Source organism: Taurulus bubalis (genome assembly GCF_910589615.1).
Source record: "Taurulus bubalis genome assembly, chromosome: 14".
Classification (NCBI taxonomy): domain Eukaryota; kingdom Metazoa; phylum Chordata; class Actinopteri; order Perciformes; family Cottidae; genus Taurulus; species Taurulus bubalis.
The window spans coordinates 10,812,191-10,831,347 of record NC_136602.1 but is presented as its reverse complement, the minus strand read 5'-3'; the positions used below and the strand labels follow the sequence as shown (position 1 = coordinate 10,831,347).

At 42.9% G+C, this 19,157-nt stretch overlaps 1 protein-coding gene across 2 annotated transcripts in view; it reads right to left on the bottom strand.

Moving 5' to 3' along the window:
* LOC306747145 (cGMP-dependent protein kinase 1) overlaps positions 1-13,588 on the bottom strand; it is a gene marked incomplete at both ends in the record, with an annotated part of 79,760 nt that extends 66,172 nt beyond the window's left edge. The window contains 2 exons of one of the 2 annotated variants that reach the window (XM_079230162.1): positions 2,095-2,261; positions 13,332-13,588. In XM_079230162.1, the coding sequence (XP_079086288.1) occupies positions 2,095-2,261; positions 13,332-13,588 (424 nt within the window). Of the gene's footprint in view, positions 1-2,094; positions 2,262-9,412; positions 9,733-13,331 lie in introns of those variants that run through there. The other variant, XM_079230161.1, reaches the window with a different exon arrangement.
* Positions 13,589-19,157: the final 5,569 nt, after the last annotated feature.

Genomic DNA, 19,157 nt, shown 5'->3' with positions numbered 1-19,157 from the left:
CACCAATTCAAATATATACTTGTTTTCAGCCCTCACATACATTTTTGTCATGCTCTATTCTACTCATTATTACCTGACCCAATATAAAAACATAAACAGTGAACCACGTGTCTGAATTCAATACTGATTTGTCTGTGTGTGTGTGTCAATCAATCAGTGTTTTCGCTGTCAAGGCTGTTGCTCAGATGCTTCTGACAAAAGCTGACAGGAGGCTAACGGTTAACTGTCACGCTGAAGAGAAAGTCTGTCTTTTATAAAGAGCTCCAGGAGGCTTACTCCTTCCTTCATAAAGGACCTAGCCATGAAAATGCTGTTTCTGTACACACTGAAAGACTACATCATCGGTCAGCTACAGTGTAATATAATAGATATAAAAGATGTCGGCGGGCAGATAAAAATATACCACAGCTAGCAGAGAGTGTCACAGTCGGTCATTTAGTCACTTGTGCACACTCGCAAATACCGTCTTTTTAGTTATGAAAGGGGATCCGACAATCAATAAATATGTTATATTACACAAATGCAATCCTTGTATTTTGTATTTACGAGTGTTATTAGACAGTTTTCAAATAAACTATGTTTTGTTGAATTTTGGAAAACAAAACCTAATTTTTCATCTGCTGAGGTGCTCGTCCATAGGGTTGAAAGGTGCTCAGTGCTAAGCATTGAAATAATTGTTTGGTTAACTTAAAGTAATACATTATGCTTTTGTTTTACTGTACTTAGAATTATTATACTTTATTTGTTTCTCTAAGATGGCCGTAGAGATAAATATATCTGCTGGTCTACGAATCAATATGACTTGATTCAGCTCCCTAACACAATAACCTTTAAAGTCACAGTTCTTAGATTGGCCACAAAAGGTCTTTGAATTCAGACCCAGTGACTCACTAAAGACCAGATGAAGATTGAAAGCAGCCATAAAACTTCTCCTGGCATCCCAACACAGACACCGTCTGTCTCTGAAGCCCTTTCAAATGTGACAAATCCTACCTGCCTCGGCTTGAAAGGAGCAAAGCACAGAGAATGCTTTTATAGAATTATAGATTTGTGATAGACTTAAACTTTAAAAAAAAAATAAAAATTGTTTAGTAAATTTGCTTTCTCATTATTTTGGTTCTAATTTTCCAACAAGGAAATTGTCTTTCCAACTCAATAATTAAAATAGTAGGCGGCCGATATGAAACAACGGGGGCAACAATCAATATCAGCACTCTTCCTAGTAAAGTATTAACCTTTAAATGCCACTGGCTATATACCAACCAAAAAGATTCAAGCTTATGGCTTCTCAGTTTCTTTATTCTGTATTCCCTCTCTTTATTCTGCAATGTTGTTAAGGTTTAGAGGAAAGTATTTCCACCATGAAACATTTGCAATCCATATTAGATCAGTTACTCCGTCCATGCAATTGTAGGCAAGAGCTAAATGCAAGTAATTGGGGTTTTAAAGAGGCACCAAGCAATAATAGTAATTTAGACGTTCTATATTTTTATATTTTAATCTATATTAAGTTGGTGAATGTCTAAAGTTAACCTCTACGTAATGATCCGTTATATTGTGCAAGCATCGACTGAGGCCATTTTCCCTGAGGTCAAATCTATTGTCAGTGACGAGCGCTCTCTGAACATTTTGTAGCAGTATCGGTTGTGAGAAATCATGAAGCAAAAATGCCCTTTCACGGATCCCATCAGCGCCAGGCAGCATGGACTGTTGTTCTTGTCATCGGAGCTCTCACACTGATACACTCAGGCTCATTTACCCCCCGGAAAAAGAATGAGTATAAAAACCCCATGCTGAATGGGAAAGAAATAGAAAGGATCACAGCATCCCACAAAATAAAATCAATGGGACATGAGTGAATCATACAGCATCACAAAGTGAAGTTTTTAATTTTAGTTCATCGCTCTGCCGAAACCCATCAATAATGCCCTTTCATTTATTTTCTGTCATTGTCATGCTGGCTCTTAAAGCTCACCAGACACAGCTCGACAGAGCCACTTGAATCGGCATACAAAGAGTAGCTATTCTTTATAGGGTCAGTCTGCTTTTATTTCATTGCAAGATAGACGGTTACCTTGGTGCATGTGCTCTTACCTTCCATGACATAAACCAGCGAGCCCACATCGCCTTCCTTAATGATGCAGCTGTCTTTTCCATAATCCACGGGGTACATGCAGTCCACGATCTCTTGAATCTGCGACAGCTCCAGGTTCTTCATGAAGTCGTTATCCAAGATGGCCTCCTTGATCAGATCCTTGGACCTGAAGACAAGGCGAAACAAAATGAGACCATCACTGTGCAAACATAGATTCATATGGCATTGGGTTTTTCTTTTTATAGTAGAAAAGCTTACTTGAAAAGGATTAGGGATATCAATTATTAGTAGAGAGTCTATATGTATCACACATACTATGCACATCTCAAGCAAAAACCTTGGCTGAGACTAAAATATTGTTGAAAATCCATTGAAGGATGTTGACCAGTTCAACAGGCAGGCATGTTAATTAATTTGAAGGAAATATCAATTTCACTCAATCTGCAGAGCAGCTTTTCAGAAAACATATCCTTATTTCAAAGCCGTCGAGATGAAACCTTTTCGTTCCCTCTCAATGCTGCTATAAGTCAATAAATAGCCTTTCTAAATGCGCACGTATGGAAGCACGTTGTTTGGATTCAGGGGTTCACTTCCGAGAGCCAAAAAGGCCTTCAGACTGCGGAGTCATTAGGGCATTCCACAGGTAAGTCTTTTTTGCCATGACTATGCATGGAAGGAAGAAAATGCAATTAACTATAAAACGTGCAGTCACCAAGGTGCAGCTCGGTAAACAGAGCACTGTGTCAGTCGGCCTTAAAGGGGACATTATGTCAAATTATCATTTGAAACAAGGAGTACACGTTAGATGTTAATTATGAAACATCAACGGAGGAGAGACATTTGTTCATTAGAGGTGTCCATGTGTTGAACCGTCAAAGCAACGGTCCAAGTGTCCAGAGACGGGAGAGAAATCTAAAGCGGACCCGACTCCAAAAAGTGAGACCAGATCACTCATTCATTGAAGCATAGAATCATCAGAGTCACAGTTGCTCGTCTGGCCAGCTTTGACAAGAGTGTCAGCTGGACGAATGAAGTTTTAAAAAAACAAAAAAACGAGTTCCCTCTTGAGAAGCTAAACTTGTATAACCTAAAAGCACTCTCAACCTCCTGCAAATAGGATTCAAGGGCACTGGCGAACTGCCTTACCTTTTTGCGCTCTGTGCCCTTTTCAGAAGCTGATTTCTGGATGCATTGTTGACGCTGATCACCCGAGGAGCTTAAAGCTTAAAGGGCAAATAACCTGGAAGGGATTTATGAAGCAGTGCTCCCACAACCCACAGGTTTCTCTGACCTGCTGCCAGCCCGAAGCAAAGTCCTGCACAGAACACACATCAACACAAACTTCAAGCTGCAAACCCCTCCGCACATTCATGATGTGAGGTTAGGTATCAAAGTCAGTGTCTTACTTCTCCTTAAGGGCTTATCTTGAATTTTTAAGGTCACACGACCGCTTCTCTCTCAACTTTTGAGACGCGTCAAATTTTTGAAGAGACACGGTTGCTTCTTCAGATGAAAAACTGCCAAAACTGTGAGTGATGCTCTGAATAACAGCTCGCATAGCTGGCATGTAAATGTTCTGCCCTGGCCAGCCTCTACACATCAGAATTTTTCCACCATCAGCTGAGTGATTAGTTTGGGTTTGAGTCTCAAAATAGAGTGCTATCAATAATATCCAAAAACAAGATTCACATAATGTGTGCTTTGTATTCAACAGTCTGTTGAGGGTTTCAAGGCCAACTCTGCTTTTACTCTCTGAGATCAGTGATACTTGTGGATGAAAACGAGGAGCTGCATCACTAAAGACCAACATTAGCTAGTTGTCACAATCTACTGGGAATACACAAATTACTTGTTTAGTTATGTACAGTGCAAACACTTGATTGATTGGATGATAATCTCAGTGGCAGGTCAGAAATACTAGTTTATTGAATGTTCACCATGTAAATGCCACTGAACAAAAGTCAGATTTTCAGACAACACCTTCTTATGGTAACATCATTATCCCAGATGTTCCTGTCATTTGTGGACATGCCTTTTCAGCCAAAGGGAACTCATTTGTTAGACACAGATATGAGAAGGAAGAAGGAGACAGTGGGGGAACAAGCATCCAAAGTATCAGGATATTCATATTTTTGAACTTTAGACAGTGCAGCAACCAAAAGAATCCAATGGCTCCTTGGTATCTCTTTTCACCCTTGAGCATCAGAATATGGTAGTCCTGGGAATTGAGTAAAGAAGACTGAGGTGTCGCACCTATTTTTAAATCCCCGTCCCGCAATCTATGTTCTTCAAACCTCCTTGTTTTAAGCAGAGACTGCGCACAGAGGAGACAATGATTTAACTTAACTACTGCAGTTCCCGTTGAAAACATGCCTGTTCAGAACAGACCGATCGGTTGGCCTTTGGTATTGCTGTCTGCAGCTTTCTCTAGAACCGCTCAGCCAAACAATTCACCCTCAACAATACACTGCCTTGGATCCTGAGCAATACATCTGCCATTTCTGCATCACACACCCAAGTCACCGTTAGAAACACCGGTGAAACTAGCAATGTCTGTGAACTAGACATTGCTGTTATGTCTGTGGCTCCCAGCTATAAGGGCTCTGATCAGCTACAGATTGATATTGATATTGAGATATAAAAATGTTGCTACTATTCTGACTCATTGTACCCTGAAATAATTCACAAAAGGCTCCAAAAGGAATCTGCAACTCACCTGTATAATGTTACTGTTTACTGACTGTATACTTTCACTTCAGAAAATTGTACAACTAAATTAGCCTGACAGAGAAATGTTTGGTTATGTTGCAGATTGAGATACATATATTTAAATGTTTTTTATATATTTTAGGCCTTTTCAAAGCCATTCTGTTGCCCTAGCAACAGATCTGTTCTAAGTACTCGGCCTTGCTGTTTACTTCCTGTCAGCTGCACAAATATTGCTACAGGAAATACAAAGGGGCCCATTTTGAATGTCAAGTCTGAAAAGGTATATTCAAGGTTATATTTGTATCCAGGTGAAAGCTTAACCTTAAACTAAAGTTCAACATGTAAGTAGCGTTACATTGTGCGGATATGCCTCTCTGTCATCCTTCACTTGAGATCAAAATGAATTAATGAATAATTGAATGCAGGCCATTTTACGATGCTGTATTGAAATAATTTCCAACAATGAAGCTGTTAACCAAATTCAGAGCATAACCTGACGATTTGCAGTCTCGGCCGAGATCAGTGCAAACAGCTCAGCTAAACAAGCTAACAGCACAAGCGGTTCAATGAACGGCAACCGTGTGTGAGCTAGCATTAGCAAATATGAAAACCTGAGGGGGGACCGGCATTAACCAGCGGGTGGTCGTCAATATTCTCCGTCGACGAAGGCGTGTAACGTCAGTATGAGCGCCGTGCAGAGCGGCTTAAGTGTAGAAAGGTTCAGTTGCAACGTTAGTATATCCATCACCCATGTGTTAGCAGACTAAATCTGCAGGCATGTAAGGTATGATGAACTCGACCGTCGGCAGAGTACTGAAGCACTGAAACCCTGACACCACCTGAGTCCTAAAACCCTGAAACAAACTCATAAATTTGATTGTACTAGGGTATCTTTGTTATCAATAGCATACCACCATCAAACTGTTAATGATATTTAATATGATTTAGGAACATTAGATAGTTCTCTGCATAATGTTTCCTATCATTGAGGTGGTGGCACCAAATTGTAATGCCTCTATTAATCTGGGTCTTTATAGCCTTTATACCATTAATTGTTACTTTTCTTGTCAGTTAATTCAATTGGTATTTGCACGTTGTTTCGCTAACGTTAGCCAGCAGTATCTCTGCTGAGACGTACATTCATTTGGAGATAAAACCGTTAATGTTGATTAGAAATAACCCTCGTGAGGCGAAACCGAATTTACCGCCCATATCATTAAGTCCAGCCTGTTATAGTCAGAGCCATTAATACATTGATCTGGTTATTATTGCAGACTGGACAGCGATAAGAATTTGGTCATGTTGCTGATGATGTAGCTATCTTGAGTTGAGCTTCATATAGTTTCAAACAGAGCCACGATCTGAATAACAAGGATTATAGATTAAAAAAACATCATTAACATCACATAATGTGTTATTTTATTTTAAGCATATTTTTCGTCAAAGATGAAACAGTAGAGATATGATGGGTTATAGGGGGACTTGCCATGCCTTTGCCAAAAAAAACTGAAATTTGCAGTTTAGCTTGTTTTGTTTTTAGTAAGATGCCTGCAACATGTCTGTGGTTAACACAAGCTTAAGAGGTGTTTACCTTTTGTTCTAAGACATAATACACATTAGTGAATACCCAACTCGTGAATGTAGAAGCTTATAACGTGTCTTAAAAAGGCGGTTGCTAACATGCCAAAGTCATCACGCCGCATAATCCGCCTGAAGCTGTCATGTGGTGGTGGTGTAGTTCGTTTATAGCCTAACATTAGCTTTATACGTCTGCCGATTGCATTAACGTCTCAAAGTGCATTAAAGTGAGGTTCTTTTGTGATGATTATCGTACTAAACAAAACCTGTAAGTGTCATAAACGTTTGTTTTCTACAGATTTTCTGCAATAATGCAACATGTCAGGGAACCTGTGCGACGTTAACTTCCCGATTGGCCTCCAAAATTCTTCAGTCCTGCAGCAATCTAGCCAAAAAACGTGTCGCTTTGCCAAATTGCACCAATTTACACAAAGCACTTCCTCGGTTCCCCAGCAATACAAGTGCTAAATGTGAAGTAAACCGGATGGACAATTCTGGAGATGGATTCTTTGCTTTATAGCTAGATGTTGGCATCTCTCATTAGGTTTAGGGAGTGATCCTTAATAAAGGTGGGAAGTGATAGTCTAGACTGTGGTGATCCTTGTGATGTTCCAACTGAGTTAATGATGCTTTAACTTTTCTTAATTGTATCCATTGTATAGCAAAACTCTGCATATCATTAACTTAGCTCACAGGAACAAATTGGAAATCCATTATTTTCCCGAAATGTGCCTCATTGACCCTCTTTCTGTTACTTTACTCCCAGGAGATTTCTGGCCTTCTCAACTCAAATCTGGAAGCCCCCACTTAAGCCTCTGATAGCAACGTTAAGCAACGTCTTCTAACCAGACCCTTATAAAAACATCTGCCTTCCTCCTTTGTGAGGATGATATATTTGCCTTCATCGCATCGTGAAGTTTAGGGCTGAGCAAGTTCAGCCTTCCTTAAAAGGAGAAAATATGCTGTTTTGGGAGGAAAAAAGAAGAGGGGTGGCAGGAAAGTGGGAGAGGCTAACCGAAATATGAGGCAGACAGGAAAAAGGAGTAGATAGCGTATGTGTATGGTCTATGGGTCCTGTTAAGAAGATAAGGTGGGTGAGAATGAAAGAAAAATCTAAACATTTAGCCAAATCCAACAGACATTATTGCTCTACTTCAATAACCAAAACGAAATGAAAACGTAATGGAGCTGTTTTCATCTCATGGGGGCACTTGCAAAATGTATTAAAAAGAAAAGTGTTATATTCCTCTTTATCTCTCTTTATCTAGTGATAATAATGATGAACTAATAATAGACCAGGGCTCAAACATGCTCAAGTAATTTGCATTAAACAGTCGGCTTCTTTACAATCATAATCTTTCATGTATCTGTGTATTAGAAGAAGGCTAAATGTCCCGTATTAAAAGGTCTGGCTGACGCTCAGAGCATCAAAGCTGTAGTTGAGAGACTTTGATGGAAGTGAAACTGCTTCTTGTTAAGAAGCAGTTCATTTTTACTTCCATCATTAACCAATCTTTCAGGGTCCCTGTGGGGATCAATCATTCCCTTCCCTTCGTAATTGACCGATGATTACATAGAAACTCGGTTTCAATATGCAAAATGTCAATATGCAGCACAAAGGTTGTTCTGGGTTTTCTTTGCTTTTTTGCAAAAGGCTGATAATAACTAACTTGCCATCAAGGTCTCGCTAAATGCCTCTTTGGGAAATCTCTTCATAAAAATATGTACACAATACAAGTTTATTATCATAATGAAATGGCCTCTGTATTTGGTTCTCCACATCTGCCATTCCAAGCTGTACAGGGTCACACGCTTACAGCGAGGCAAAGAAAACAAAACACAACACAAGGAACCAGTGAGCTGTCTGTGTTTATAGCCACAGCTGAGCTGTCAGGTATAACAAAGACTAATGGCCTTTCCCCGCACAGATAAAAGAAATCCCCTTCCTTTTGGAATCTTCTCTCACGAAATCCTTGGTGCTTTGTTTGTTTGCGTGTCGCGAAATAAATGACATTCATACCTGACACATCTGATCTCTCTGCAAAGTCTGAAAACAGCAACACAATGGTAGCGTTATTTCATATTATGGATTTTAATGTAGATATTAAAGCTATGAACATTCCCTTCTGCTCATTCTTTGTGAGTTGACATTCCCGATGTGCATTTCAAAGCTGGATTTAGTTTTGAAATGTATCAATTATACACAATGTGCTTGCAGAATGAAGAGTATGTTCGTCCTGTCCACCAGGGGAGTCATTGTATTGATTCATAACGACACAACCTTCAAGTTCAAACCCAACAGACAGCTGGATTATTTCACAACAGATGGCTTGAGTATACCAGACCTCATGGTGCAGACAGAGCTGAGCAGGAGATATGTTTGGGTGAGAGTTTGCAAAGAGGAAAGAGTGAGAGGGAGAGGGAGAGACAGAGGGGAGTTCTCCACAAATCATAAGGTAAACATGCACAGAGAGCATGTTAAGACTGCCTGTCACAGAATTTGCAGCTTGTATCAAATTGACACTGGTACATCACACAAAGCTGCCGTCACCAGCTCTCTAAACCGATAATTCCCATCACTGGATAGAATTTAATTTTCTCTCGTAAGCTTTGATCAGGCTTATTGATATCCAGCATTTTATCACCAAGCTGCTCATAATCCTATTGATCACTGTCACTATAAAGACAGTTGTTGCTCATTTTCATAGTTGATGGCACCATATCACAATTTCCTCATATTCAGTGTGTGTGTGTGTGTGTGTGTGTGTGTGTGTGTGTGTGTGTGTGTGTGTGTGTGTGTGTGTGTGTGTGTGTGTGTGTGTGTGTGTGTGTGTGTGTGTGTGTGTGTGTGTGTGCTATATAGCCTCATCCATATTTGCTACAGGTGCCGTACCTGCTGCGCCACACGAAACATTACGCACAGGAATCAGAAAGGTGACAAAGGGTGAATGAACTAATACTAGAGCACAACAGCTATTGCAAATATATATATATATGATGGACATTATGCCTTATAATTTGGACACCTACTGTGGGCTTTTGGGGTAGAATGGTAGGGTGACATGGCTAAGATCCTGGATGTCGAAGGCTGTGGGTTCGGCCGAAATTGCCTGCCTCTTCGTCCGCTGCTGCTCGTGCAGCTCGTTCTGCTTGTTGACCTGCTGGGTTGCCGGTTTGATAACGGAGCGGTATTTGTCCAGCTCGGTCTGTAGTCTCTGTATAAGCTCGTCTTTCTGGTCGAGCTCCAGCTCCAGCTCGTCGATGAGCGCGTCCCTCTGCCGCAGCTCCTCAATCTTCTCCTGGAGCGCGTACTGGAGGTCACGCAAGGTGCCCATTTCAGATGGCGACGAGCGACTTCCCGATAAGTTTATCGAAAGGTATGCAGGCGAGTCTTTGTCCCCTCTCCTCTCTGCCACGCTGCTCATAAACTTTATCCGGCATGAACAGCTCCAGAGGATGCAGCCCAGTCTCTCATGCGGGGGAATCCTCGCCGCTGTCCGTCACTTGCGGATGTTGGGAATGTAAGCGAAGGTATGTTCGGCGGTTGACGCAAATTTCCAAGGTGAGCCAGAAAAGCGTCTCGACCACTATCACGTAAAGTTTGCTCTCTCTCGCGCGCGCTCTCTCTCTCTCTCTCTCTCTCTCTCTCTCTCTCTCTCTCTCTCTCTCTCTCTCTCTCTCCCTCTCTCCTCCCTCCCACCCTCGGCGGTGTGACAGCGGAGGACCGTCCTCTCCGAGTGCGTCAGGCTGCGACCCGGAGAGAGCGCATGGCGAGGAGGGCGCCTACAGGAATCCGTGGCACAGTGCAGTCTGCCACTCTGGAGAGAGAGAGACGCGCTCCTCTCACATGAATAATGGACTCGGTGAGAAAAGCCACTGCTCGGAGAACGTGCCATCATACCTCAGCAGATCGCCCCGAGGGCGGCTGAGTTACAAATAGATGAGCACCGGAGCCTTAATGGAAGTTGAAGGTGATGGAAACTTAATGACCCTCGGTGTTAAAATAAACAACGCGTTCTTTTCTTCTTCTTCCATCTTTTGGGGAAGGAGACTGCATGTGTTGTGTCGGGCTCCCTGTGTATTTTGTCTACATGGACAGAAATGCAATGCTCCATATTTGAACCCAAATTACACTTTGGGCAAACCGTGTATTTTAAATTGGAAAAGAATATTTCCGCTTTTCCCCAAATCCCTGTCAACTATTCATTTTGAGACTGATCCCATATAGGAGAAAGTGAAGGTGCTAAAGGCGAACAAATTATAGCAGCAGCACCAGCAGACATCAATATGCCAAAATATACTGGCTCACGACTCTTCACAGCAGCCCCACATTCCTCATTTCATCTGTCTGCGTTGACTGTGAGCGCTACTGCTGTCTGTCTACATTATACCAATGAGTCATCCGAAGCTCAGCGAACAGCATTTGGCCTCATGTGCTCTGGACACATTCAGTCGACGGTATGCTGCCAAGGACAATCTGATAGGGTGAGGAGCCTTGCTGATCTGAGAGGTGGGGAAGTCGCTGACTGCGAGGACAAAAAAAGGAGAGTGAGGGAGATGTCTTTGGCTGGTAGGATAGGTGTTTTTGCTTCGGGGGTAAAAGGCATCTTTTTCCTGACAAAAAGCGTGTAAACAACCCTGGAGAGAGACAGTTGATCTAATAATAGATCGCAGCTGCCCTCTTGTGGTGGGAAAAAGCATCGACTCAGGCAAACAACAACAAGGTGGCAAACGTGCCCAACACTGACTGATCATATGTTGTATGTAGCATTGCCTTTGTTGAAATAGGTAGCCTTTACTGTGTGTAATGAACAATCACTTCTTCCATTGCAAATATGTGCATTAGTCCTGTGTGCAATAGGTGTAAAACAAATGCACATTGAAGCAAAACCTGCTTTCAGACATCAGCGTAATAAAAAAGTAGAACTGAGATGAAGCAACTGTGAGGAACATCTGTTCCACAAACAATTCTGTTTATTGCCTGTTTGAATCATTGAAGTGATAGCTTTATATCGTCCCCCCTCCTAAGAGGGGTTTCAATGAAGACCAGGCAGCCTTTCTCCTCTGAGTCAATTAAAAACCATCATATGTTCTTTTAATCTCTGTCAAGGGAAGGGCGCAGGACACCAAGCCTGATCAGCAGCGACGTTTCCTTTATATCAGGAAACTGCAGGTGCCTGGAGACTTCAGGCTCTCTCCAGTCCAGTGTTGCATCCCCACATCCTCCCATCATCAAGAGGCCCTCCCACATGTCCTTCAAAGTACCTCTGCGCTTTAAATTTCACCTCTCTAACCATCCAGCTCAGCCCTTTTCCTATGCAGATCAATAGAAACAGGATCCTTTGCTCCATGCTGTGGTAATCCGATGAGCGGGGCGGGACTCCGGCTGGTGCCACGTCCTGACTCTAATGGGGGTCACACTGTCTCCGACCCCGCAGTGGCCTAGCGGGCACGGCAGCGCAGGTGGAGCCCCTCCTCCAGACACGGGCACTGAGGGAGCTTTCATGTCACCTTACAAACGCAAACAGGTTTACTTTCGTTTCACTGCACAGAGGGTATGGCCATGTGTAATTAGCCTAGTTGTCCACTCAAGGCCCATTCAAGCACTTATTGTGCCTCATCAGCTGAGTTTACTCATTTGACCATTTTCAGAATGAACCCTGGTCCTATAGAAAGGTTGAAAACGGATGATTAGCATTCTTTGAGTGTAGCTTTTTAGTCATTGTTTGTGAATGAGCCTTGGTCATTCATGACCTCCGTACTTCTTTCTTAAGTATTTCTGTTTCGTTTTCATTTTTTCTATAGAATTCTGAGTTGAATTCACACTGAGCACCAGTTAACAAGTGCAAATGAGGAACCTGCCCTTAAAATTACAAAGAAGAATGGAAATTGTCTAGCCATCTTAATAAAATTAACCCCATTGTCTATTGCATCAATTGAGTCACGTTTCGGCCTGTGTTTGTGTGTGTGTGTGTGTGTGTGTGTGTGTGTGTGTGTGTGTGTGTGTGTGTGTGTGTGTGTGCGTGTGCGTGCGTGCGAGTGAGTTAATGTGTGTGATATCAATATAGCAAGTAATTATACCCGATGAGATTATGATAATAGGAATGGGGAAGAGAAGAAATTAAAAGAAGAGGACAAAGAGGGTCAAACTTTTTCCTGGGAGTAATTACAGCAAAGTGAAAAGTGTGAGATACCAACTGAACCTGAATAGTAATATTCAGGTTCAGAACTGATTTGAATTTGAAACCCTCAAAATCAGAACAACCATATTGTGAAGCTAAAACGAGCACCTAAAGGTGATGAAGGAAGCATATGGTCAAACAAAGCGTTTTCTAATGGAGTATTAAATATCCTCAGACATGCACTTCGGGTCCTCAGCGTCCAGCTACTAAAAGCCAATAATGCATCGCACTTCCTCTTGTCTGTGTCCTGTGGGACTGCCTTGATGGATCTGATCAATTAGGAGCTCTTTCTGAAGCTCGCCTTAGAGCTGCGTCATCGGCCCCCAAGAATGAAAGTGCTCGTCCATTCATGGCAAACGTCTCCATCTCTCATTTACAAAAAAAAAAAAAAGTAAAGGTTGACCACAGACAGAGAGAAAAGCTTGGTGGGGAGACAGGAGACGGAAGTACACACAATAACCTGAATGTGTGTGTGTGTGTGTGTGTGTGTGTGTGTGTGTGTGTGTGTGTGTGTGTGTGTGTGTGTGTGTGCGCGCGCGTGCGTGCGCGTGTGTAAAGTTACCATCAACACATGTACATTCATTTCCCAGCACATTTCTATTGAGAGCGACAGAGCTGTGCTTCCCAATTACAGATCCACACGAAAAACAAAACATTTTGATTCCGGTAGAGAAGAGAAAAAACACTCAGAAAGATATTTTAAGATGGGACACAAAGTTGGCACATGGGCGTGATGGCGCAAATAAAGCACAGATGCCTGCTCTTACCAGTCGGACTTGGCATATTTCCGGAGCGCCTGCCGCGACAGGTCCTGGTGCGTCTGCGGCTCCGCAGAGATGCCCTGCGCCCTGCGGGTCCTCGGTCCAAGAAGTTGCGCGCTGGGCAAGACAGACTGACATTTGTGTAGTTTTCTTTTCAGCTCTTGGATCTCGTCTTCCCTGTCCGCCAGACGCCTCTCCAAGTCCCGTATCCTCTCCTCTTTTAGCAGTAGGATCTTAGCAAAGTCGTCCTCCAGGTCACTCATGTTGAAATCGAACGTGAAACTTTGTCCGCGATGTCTGCAAAAACGACGAAACTCCCAGTATTCGCACAGGTAGTGAAAACGGACACAAATCCCGCTCTAAAATACGCGCAGGGTGGTGATGCTCCCTTCACTGTCCATTTGTTTATCTCAAGAGGAAGGAGCAAAGCGGTGTTTAACGCCGGGGAGCGGACGGCCGACAGAGCAGCGCTGCGCTACAGTCCACTAACCCTCCGGGGAGCCGCTGATGATCCTTCATTGAGAAACCAATTACAGCAGCTCTTTCTCTCCGAGGACGCGGGCAGGGCCGTCAACAATGGGCACTAAAGAGCCGAGTCAAGTCCTGTAGTTCACCGCCTCACGCGCTGCACAGGAAGCCCAGTGCTGCTGCTGTCAGATATTTGTTTACCATCTATCTGCACCATCCCGAGCACGCTTTGAGCGCAGTGTTGAACTCCAGCACCACCTCCCCGACCTATTGCAAAAAAAAAAAATCAATTGTCCCGCTCCCGCACTCCTTTCACGGGACAGTGGACCGGACTGTAGCTTGTTTGCAATGGTCACATGGTGTAAGCACACAGGAGTGAGGGAGAGCAATGAGACAGATGGCCTTGTACTTAGATGTGAAGATTAATGTACTTCATATTCATGTTTTATAGGATTGATGCACCTTTTTTTTGTCAAGGTGATTGATTCTATCTTATCTGAACTTAAATAAAGTATTTTTTTTAAGTGCTTTGGACATGAAACATTTAACTCAGTCCCATTTGCTGAATACAAAAGTATATAGAGTTCAATTTGAAATCTAGATACAACGAAATGGATGATTCAAAGTTGTGGATGATAACAACAAAAAGTGTCTGTTATCATAATGCATCATGAAGTAAAGTTAATTACACAACAGATCCGGAGCCCGTTGTCTTCATGATGAGAGTAATCAGTTTCCATATGTTGGCAACAGCGCTCATCACTTTCATCTTATGCTCTGCGGACTGAGGAGAGTTCAGTAATAGATCGTCACTTCTCACTGTAATATTAATCTCCAAACCCAGCCTGTCATTTCTATGCACCATCTTTCATTCTGCTGCCTAAATCTGTTTCAACTCAATGAATTCATTGAAAGGGGGGTGAGGAGGCTTATAGGCGCTAAGGGGAGGTTTCATTAAGATTCTGAGTTAAAAATAGAGTGAACAGATCTTCCCTTTGCTGGTGTGGTTTAACATATCTCACCCTTGTCTACTTCTTGCATTCTTATTATACTTCTTCCTGAATGCGTGGCTGTATAAGTCTTGTTCAAGAGTTTTAATACACCTCTTGATTTTTTTTCTCTCCCATTTTTAACCTGCGGCTCTGCTAAATGCATCTAAGAGGAGTATATCCCCATGTCATGGTTGTACACCCTCATCTCCCATGTGACTCTTGTGATAGCCAGCTCAGCTGATGAGAGCCGGCAAGTCATCATGAAACACATATGATCTGCTTCTTTGCTGCTTCTCACTGAGTGTGTTACATGTGTCACAGTAATGATGAGCGGCAACGTGAATGCACTCGTCATTCAAAGACAAGGTGAGGGCCCGGGTCGTGTTGTTATCAGTGTGCAAAACAGTGATCGATTAATTATGTATGCAGCCGACACTGTGCCCATTATGACGGCGGTAAATTAAGTGTCACTCTCCATGACCCTGTCCGCATGCACTGAGATTATGAGTGCACTGAGAAAGCCCTGCTGACATCCTATTCACAAAAAGGGCATTCATGCATTCAGACAAAAAGATTCAGAATATCATCTATTTATAATGTCTTTGATCTTATGTTATTACCACAATAAATACCCCCACCATCAGCGTCTGTACGTACATTCTGATTACATCATCACCATGACTCTATATATCATCATCATCATCATCGGCCTAAGAGGTGTATCTATGTTGCCTGTGTTTACACAGAGTGAGTAATGCTGCACTGCCAGTTCTAGCTTGTGTTGTCTGAGCACTAACATGTGTCATCTCCCTTGGATGTTGTGGGTTAAGTAATGGACGCCAAGGTAACCCCACTGCACCCAGAGATAGATGCTCTGACTGCGTTGCGAGAGTGGCCGTTCACAGGTGTCGTTGAGGTCATGATTGCTGAGTATGGCCGGGCTGTAATGAAGGCTCCATGTGCTTGTCTTTGCTGTGCTTCTGAAGCATCTGGGCAGAGAAAAGCCGGTGCCCTCTCGTTCGCCTCAGGGACAGATCAGCTTACGGAAGAGACGAGGGCAGACATTAGTCACTGTTTTCCTGTAATACACTCACTCACACACGCACACACACACACACACACACACACACACACACACACACACACACACACACACACACACACACACACACAGAAGAAGAGAGCGGTATCTTGGGTATTCCCAGACATATGCTTGCACATCATTATCACCCACGCGCACACACTTGCATGCGAGATTTATGTAACCATTCACAAAGCTAAAATCCCTGCAGACCCCCCCCCGCCCTCCCCACACACACACACACACACACACACACACACACACACACACACACACACACACACACACACAGACACACACACACACATGATCATGCCAGTATGGAAACCGTAGACGGGATTACTGTAAGTGAAAACGGTAGGAGAGGTATGCTGCTGTGTCTCTGGAGTATCTGTTACTTAAGCCCCTGATGTCTTTGATACTACATCTGACTGTGCTGTCTGTGTCTCTGCTGCCGTCGGAGTGAGACACCACCAGCTGGCCGCCTGCCTAGGCCTGCCATCCCAGGAGAGGCGATGTGAGCGCTGGGAGAAGGCGAAAGACGGAGAGAGACATCCTGGGATGAGGACGGGAGAGAGGCTTCAGCCCGAGGGCAATCTATTTCTGAGCCTCCCCAGTCCTGTAAAACACAACAAAGCAAATCCTGCACTTTAGCAGCAATATCATCACAGCGATGTAGTCCCACATTGTAACATGATATCATATCGGCAGCTGCAGATTGATCACTCTACTCACGCCGGAGATGGATCCATAGCTCAGGAAATTGACATGACGATACTTCCTGCTTTCCTGTATTAGCATCATCAAACTCAAATAGTTGACCGGTCACCATTTCCTGGGCTGCAAGCAACGATTACTTTCATTATTCATTTATTTCTCAATGAACCTCTGTGAAGATTCTCGGTCAAAGCTAACTTGACTTCCACTAGATTATTTAAGAGAAGATTTACCATCTTTAAAATGTATATAATCAATATTTGTATATTAACAGAAACCATATGACTGCTTATAAACCCACAGCTGTCAGAGCTGTTTCTACAGACTGCGACTCAGAGAATGATGAAAATAGAGCAGATACTGGAATTGCATTCATCAGGTGGACAGAAACACAAATACAAGCGAATGTTGATGTTGCTCCATATTTGTTGGATGTGTAATAAGGCAAATGTTTGCAATCTCCTTATCAACATATCACCTCTATAAGGATATTATATGTCAGTGTTTACAGCTTGTTTCCACTGCCCAATTTTCCAGAGGTCAAGTTCACATATTTAAATTGCTTGTTTTTCCAACCAACTGTAAAAAATGTAATTATATTTAATAAAAAAAAATATATATATAATCTTCACATTTGATGTTTTCTCATCATCATTATCATGTCGCTTTGGATAAAAGCGTCAGCTAAATGAAATGTAATCATTTTTATGTTTGTTGTGAAAAGGGTAAGATTATTTATGTAGCTTAGATGGTTGTATGTAATTTATGAGGTTTCTTAAGCAAACAAAAGAGAGGAAATAGAGGCAGAGGCCAGACGAATGTTACCAATAATAATCAGTCAATCGACTAAATCTTTCAGCACTGGACATGTCTTGAGCAGCAAAAGTCTAATTAGAAAAAATAAGCTATCCTGTGATGAAAAGATGACAGTGAGTGTGAGAATACACTCTGTTTCTGGTGTGACAGAGGGAAGAAATGTGTCTGTGAGGCGAACAGGAGGTCAGGAGTCACAGGTTGGAATGCTGCATTCCCGTCATCTTCCAGGTGTGCTGGGCGACAAACATTGTAAATGACCTCAGTCATTTGTACGGTGGCCCTGAAAGCTCAAAGCACTGATTCTAACATGAGCAATCCCCAATTTGACAATGCAATAAGCTAAAAACACAGCAAAGAAGTAGATATGGGCAAATTGAGCAAAAAAACACAGTAAACATAAACTTTAAGTTTAATCTTAGGTTAAACATTCTGATTTCATGATTCAGTTCATAATGCAAAATATTTGCTGAAGTTCGCCGAACTAGCTTCCAAATTAATTTAAACTGGAAACATACGCTGGCAAATATACACAATTTGTTTATCTGTGTATTTAGTGTGAGTTTACCGATATCCAGCAACAAGTGTCAATATTTGCTTGCTACATTCAGTTTATTTTGTATAGCCCAACATCACAAATACAAGTTTGCCTCGGAGGGCTTTACAATCTGTACACATGACATCCCTGTCCCGGGACCTCACATCGGATCAGGAAAAACTCCCCCAAAAAGATAGTAAAAACCCTTTCACAGGGAAAAAAAGTGGAAGAAACCTGAGGGAGAGCAACAGAGGATGATCCCTCTCCCCGGATGGACAGAAGCAATAGATGTCATGTGGCCAGAATGAATAACGTAACGGAGTTACAGCACATTCAATGAATGTGACAGAAATTATTCATATAATGAGTAGTATGCATGGTCCATGATCCAGATAGCCACGACCCATTAAGCAGAAGGAGGTAGAGAGGAGGGGCATCCCAGGGGCAGTGGGAGGAGAAAGCAGGGCCATGGCAGCTGGCAGGACGGCTCCAGGCCAGTTGCATCAGCAGGGCCATGGTTGTACCCAGGGGGAGGACCGGGGTCCTCCCCCTGGTTCCAGGCAGCCACGAATCCATGGAAAAAGAAAGTAGAGTTAGTAATATGCATTGAAGAGACAATCATTTATCCAGAAGGAGAGAAAGAAGAGGTGAAGAGGAGGAGAGGAGGAGCAAAAAGAGGAAGAGAAGGAAAGGAGGAGCTCAGTGTATCCTAAAATGTCCCCCAGCAGTCTAGGCCTATAGCAGCATATCTAGGGGCTGGACCAGGGCAAACCTGAGCCAGCCCTAACTATAAGCCTGAAACAGCCCTAACTATACGCGCCATCAAAGAGGAAAGTCTTAAGTCTACTCTTAAATGAGGTGACCGTTCCAGCCCCCCGAACTGAAAGTGGAAGCTGATTCCACAGAAGAGGAGCCCGATAACTGAAAGCTCTAGCCCCCAACCTACTTTTTAACACTCTGGGAACCACAAGTAACCCTGCATTCAGTGAGCGTAATGCTCTCGTGGGGTAATATGGCACTATAAGGTCCTTAAGATGGTGCATCACCAATTAAGGCTTTGTAGGTAAGGAGAAGGATTTTAAATATGATTCTCGATCTTACAGGAAGCCAGTGGAGAGCAGCTAGTACAGGAGTAATGTGATCTCTCTTCCGTGTCCTCGTTAGTACACGAGCTGCAGCATTCTGGATCAGTTGGAGAGATCCAAGGGATTTACCAGGGCAGC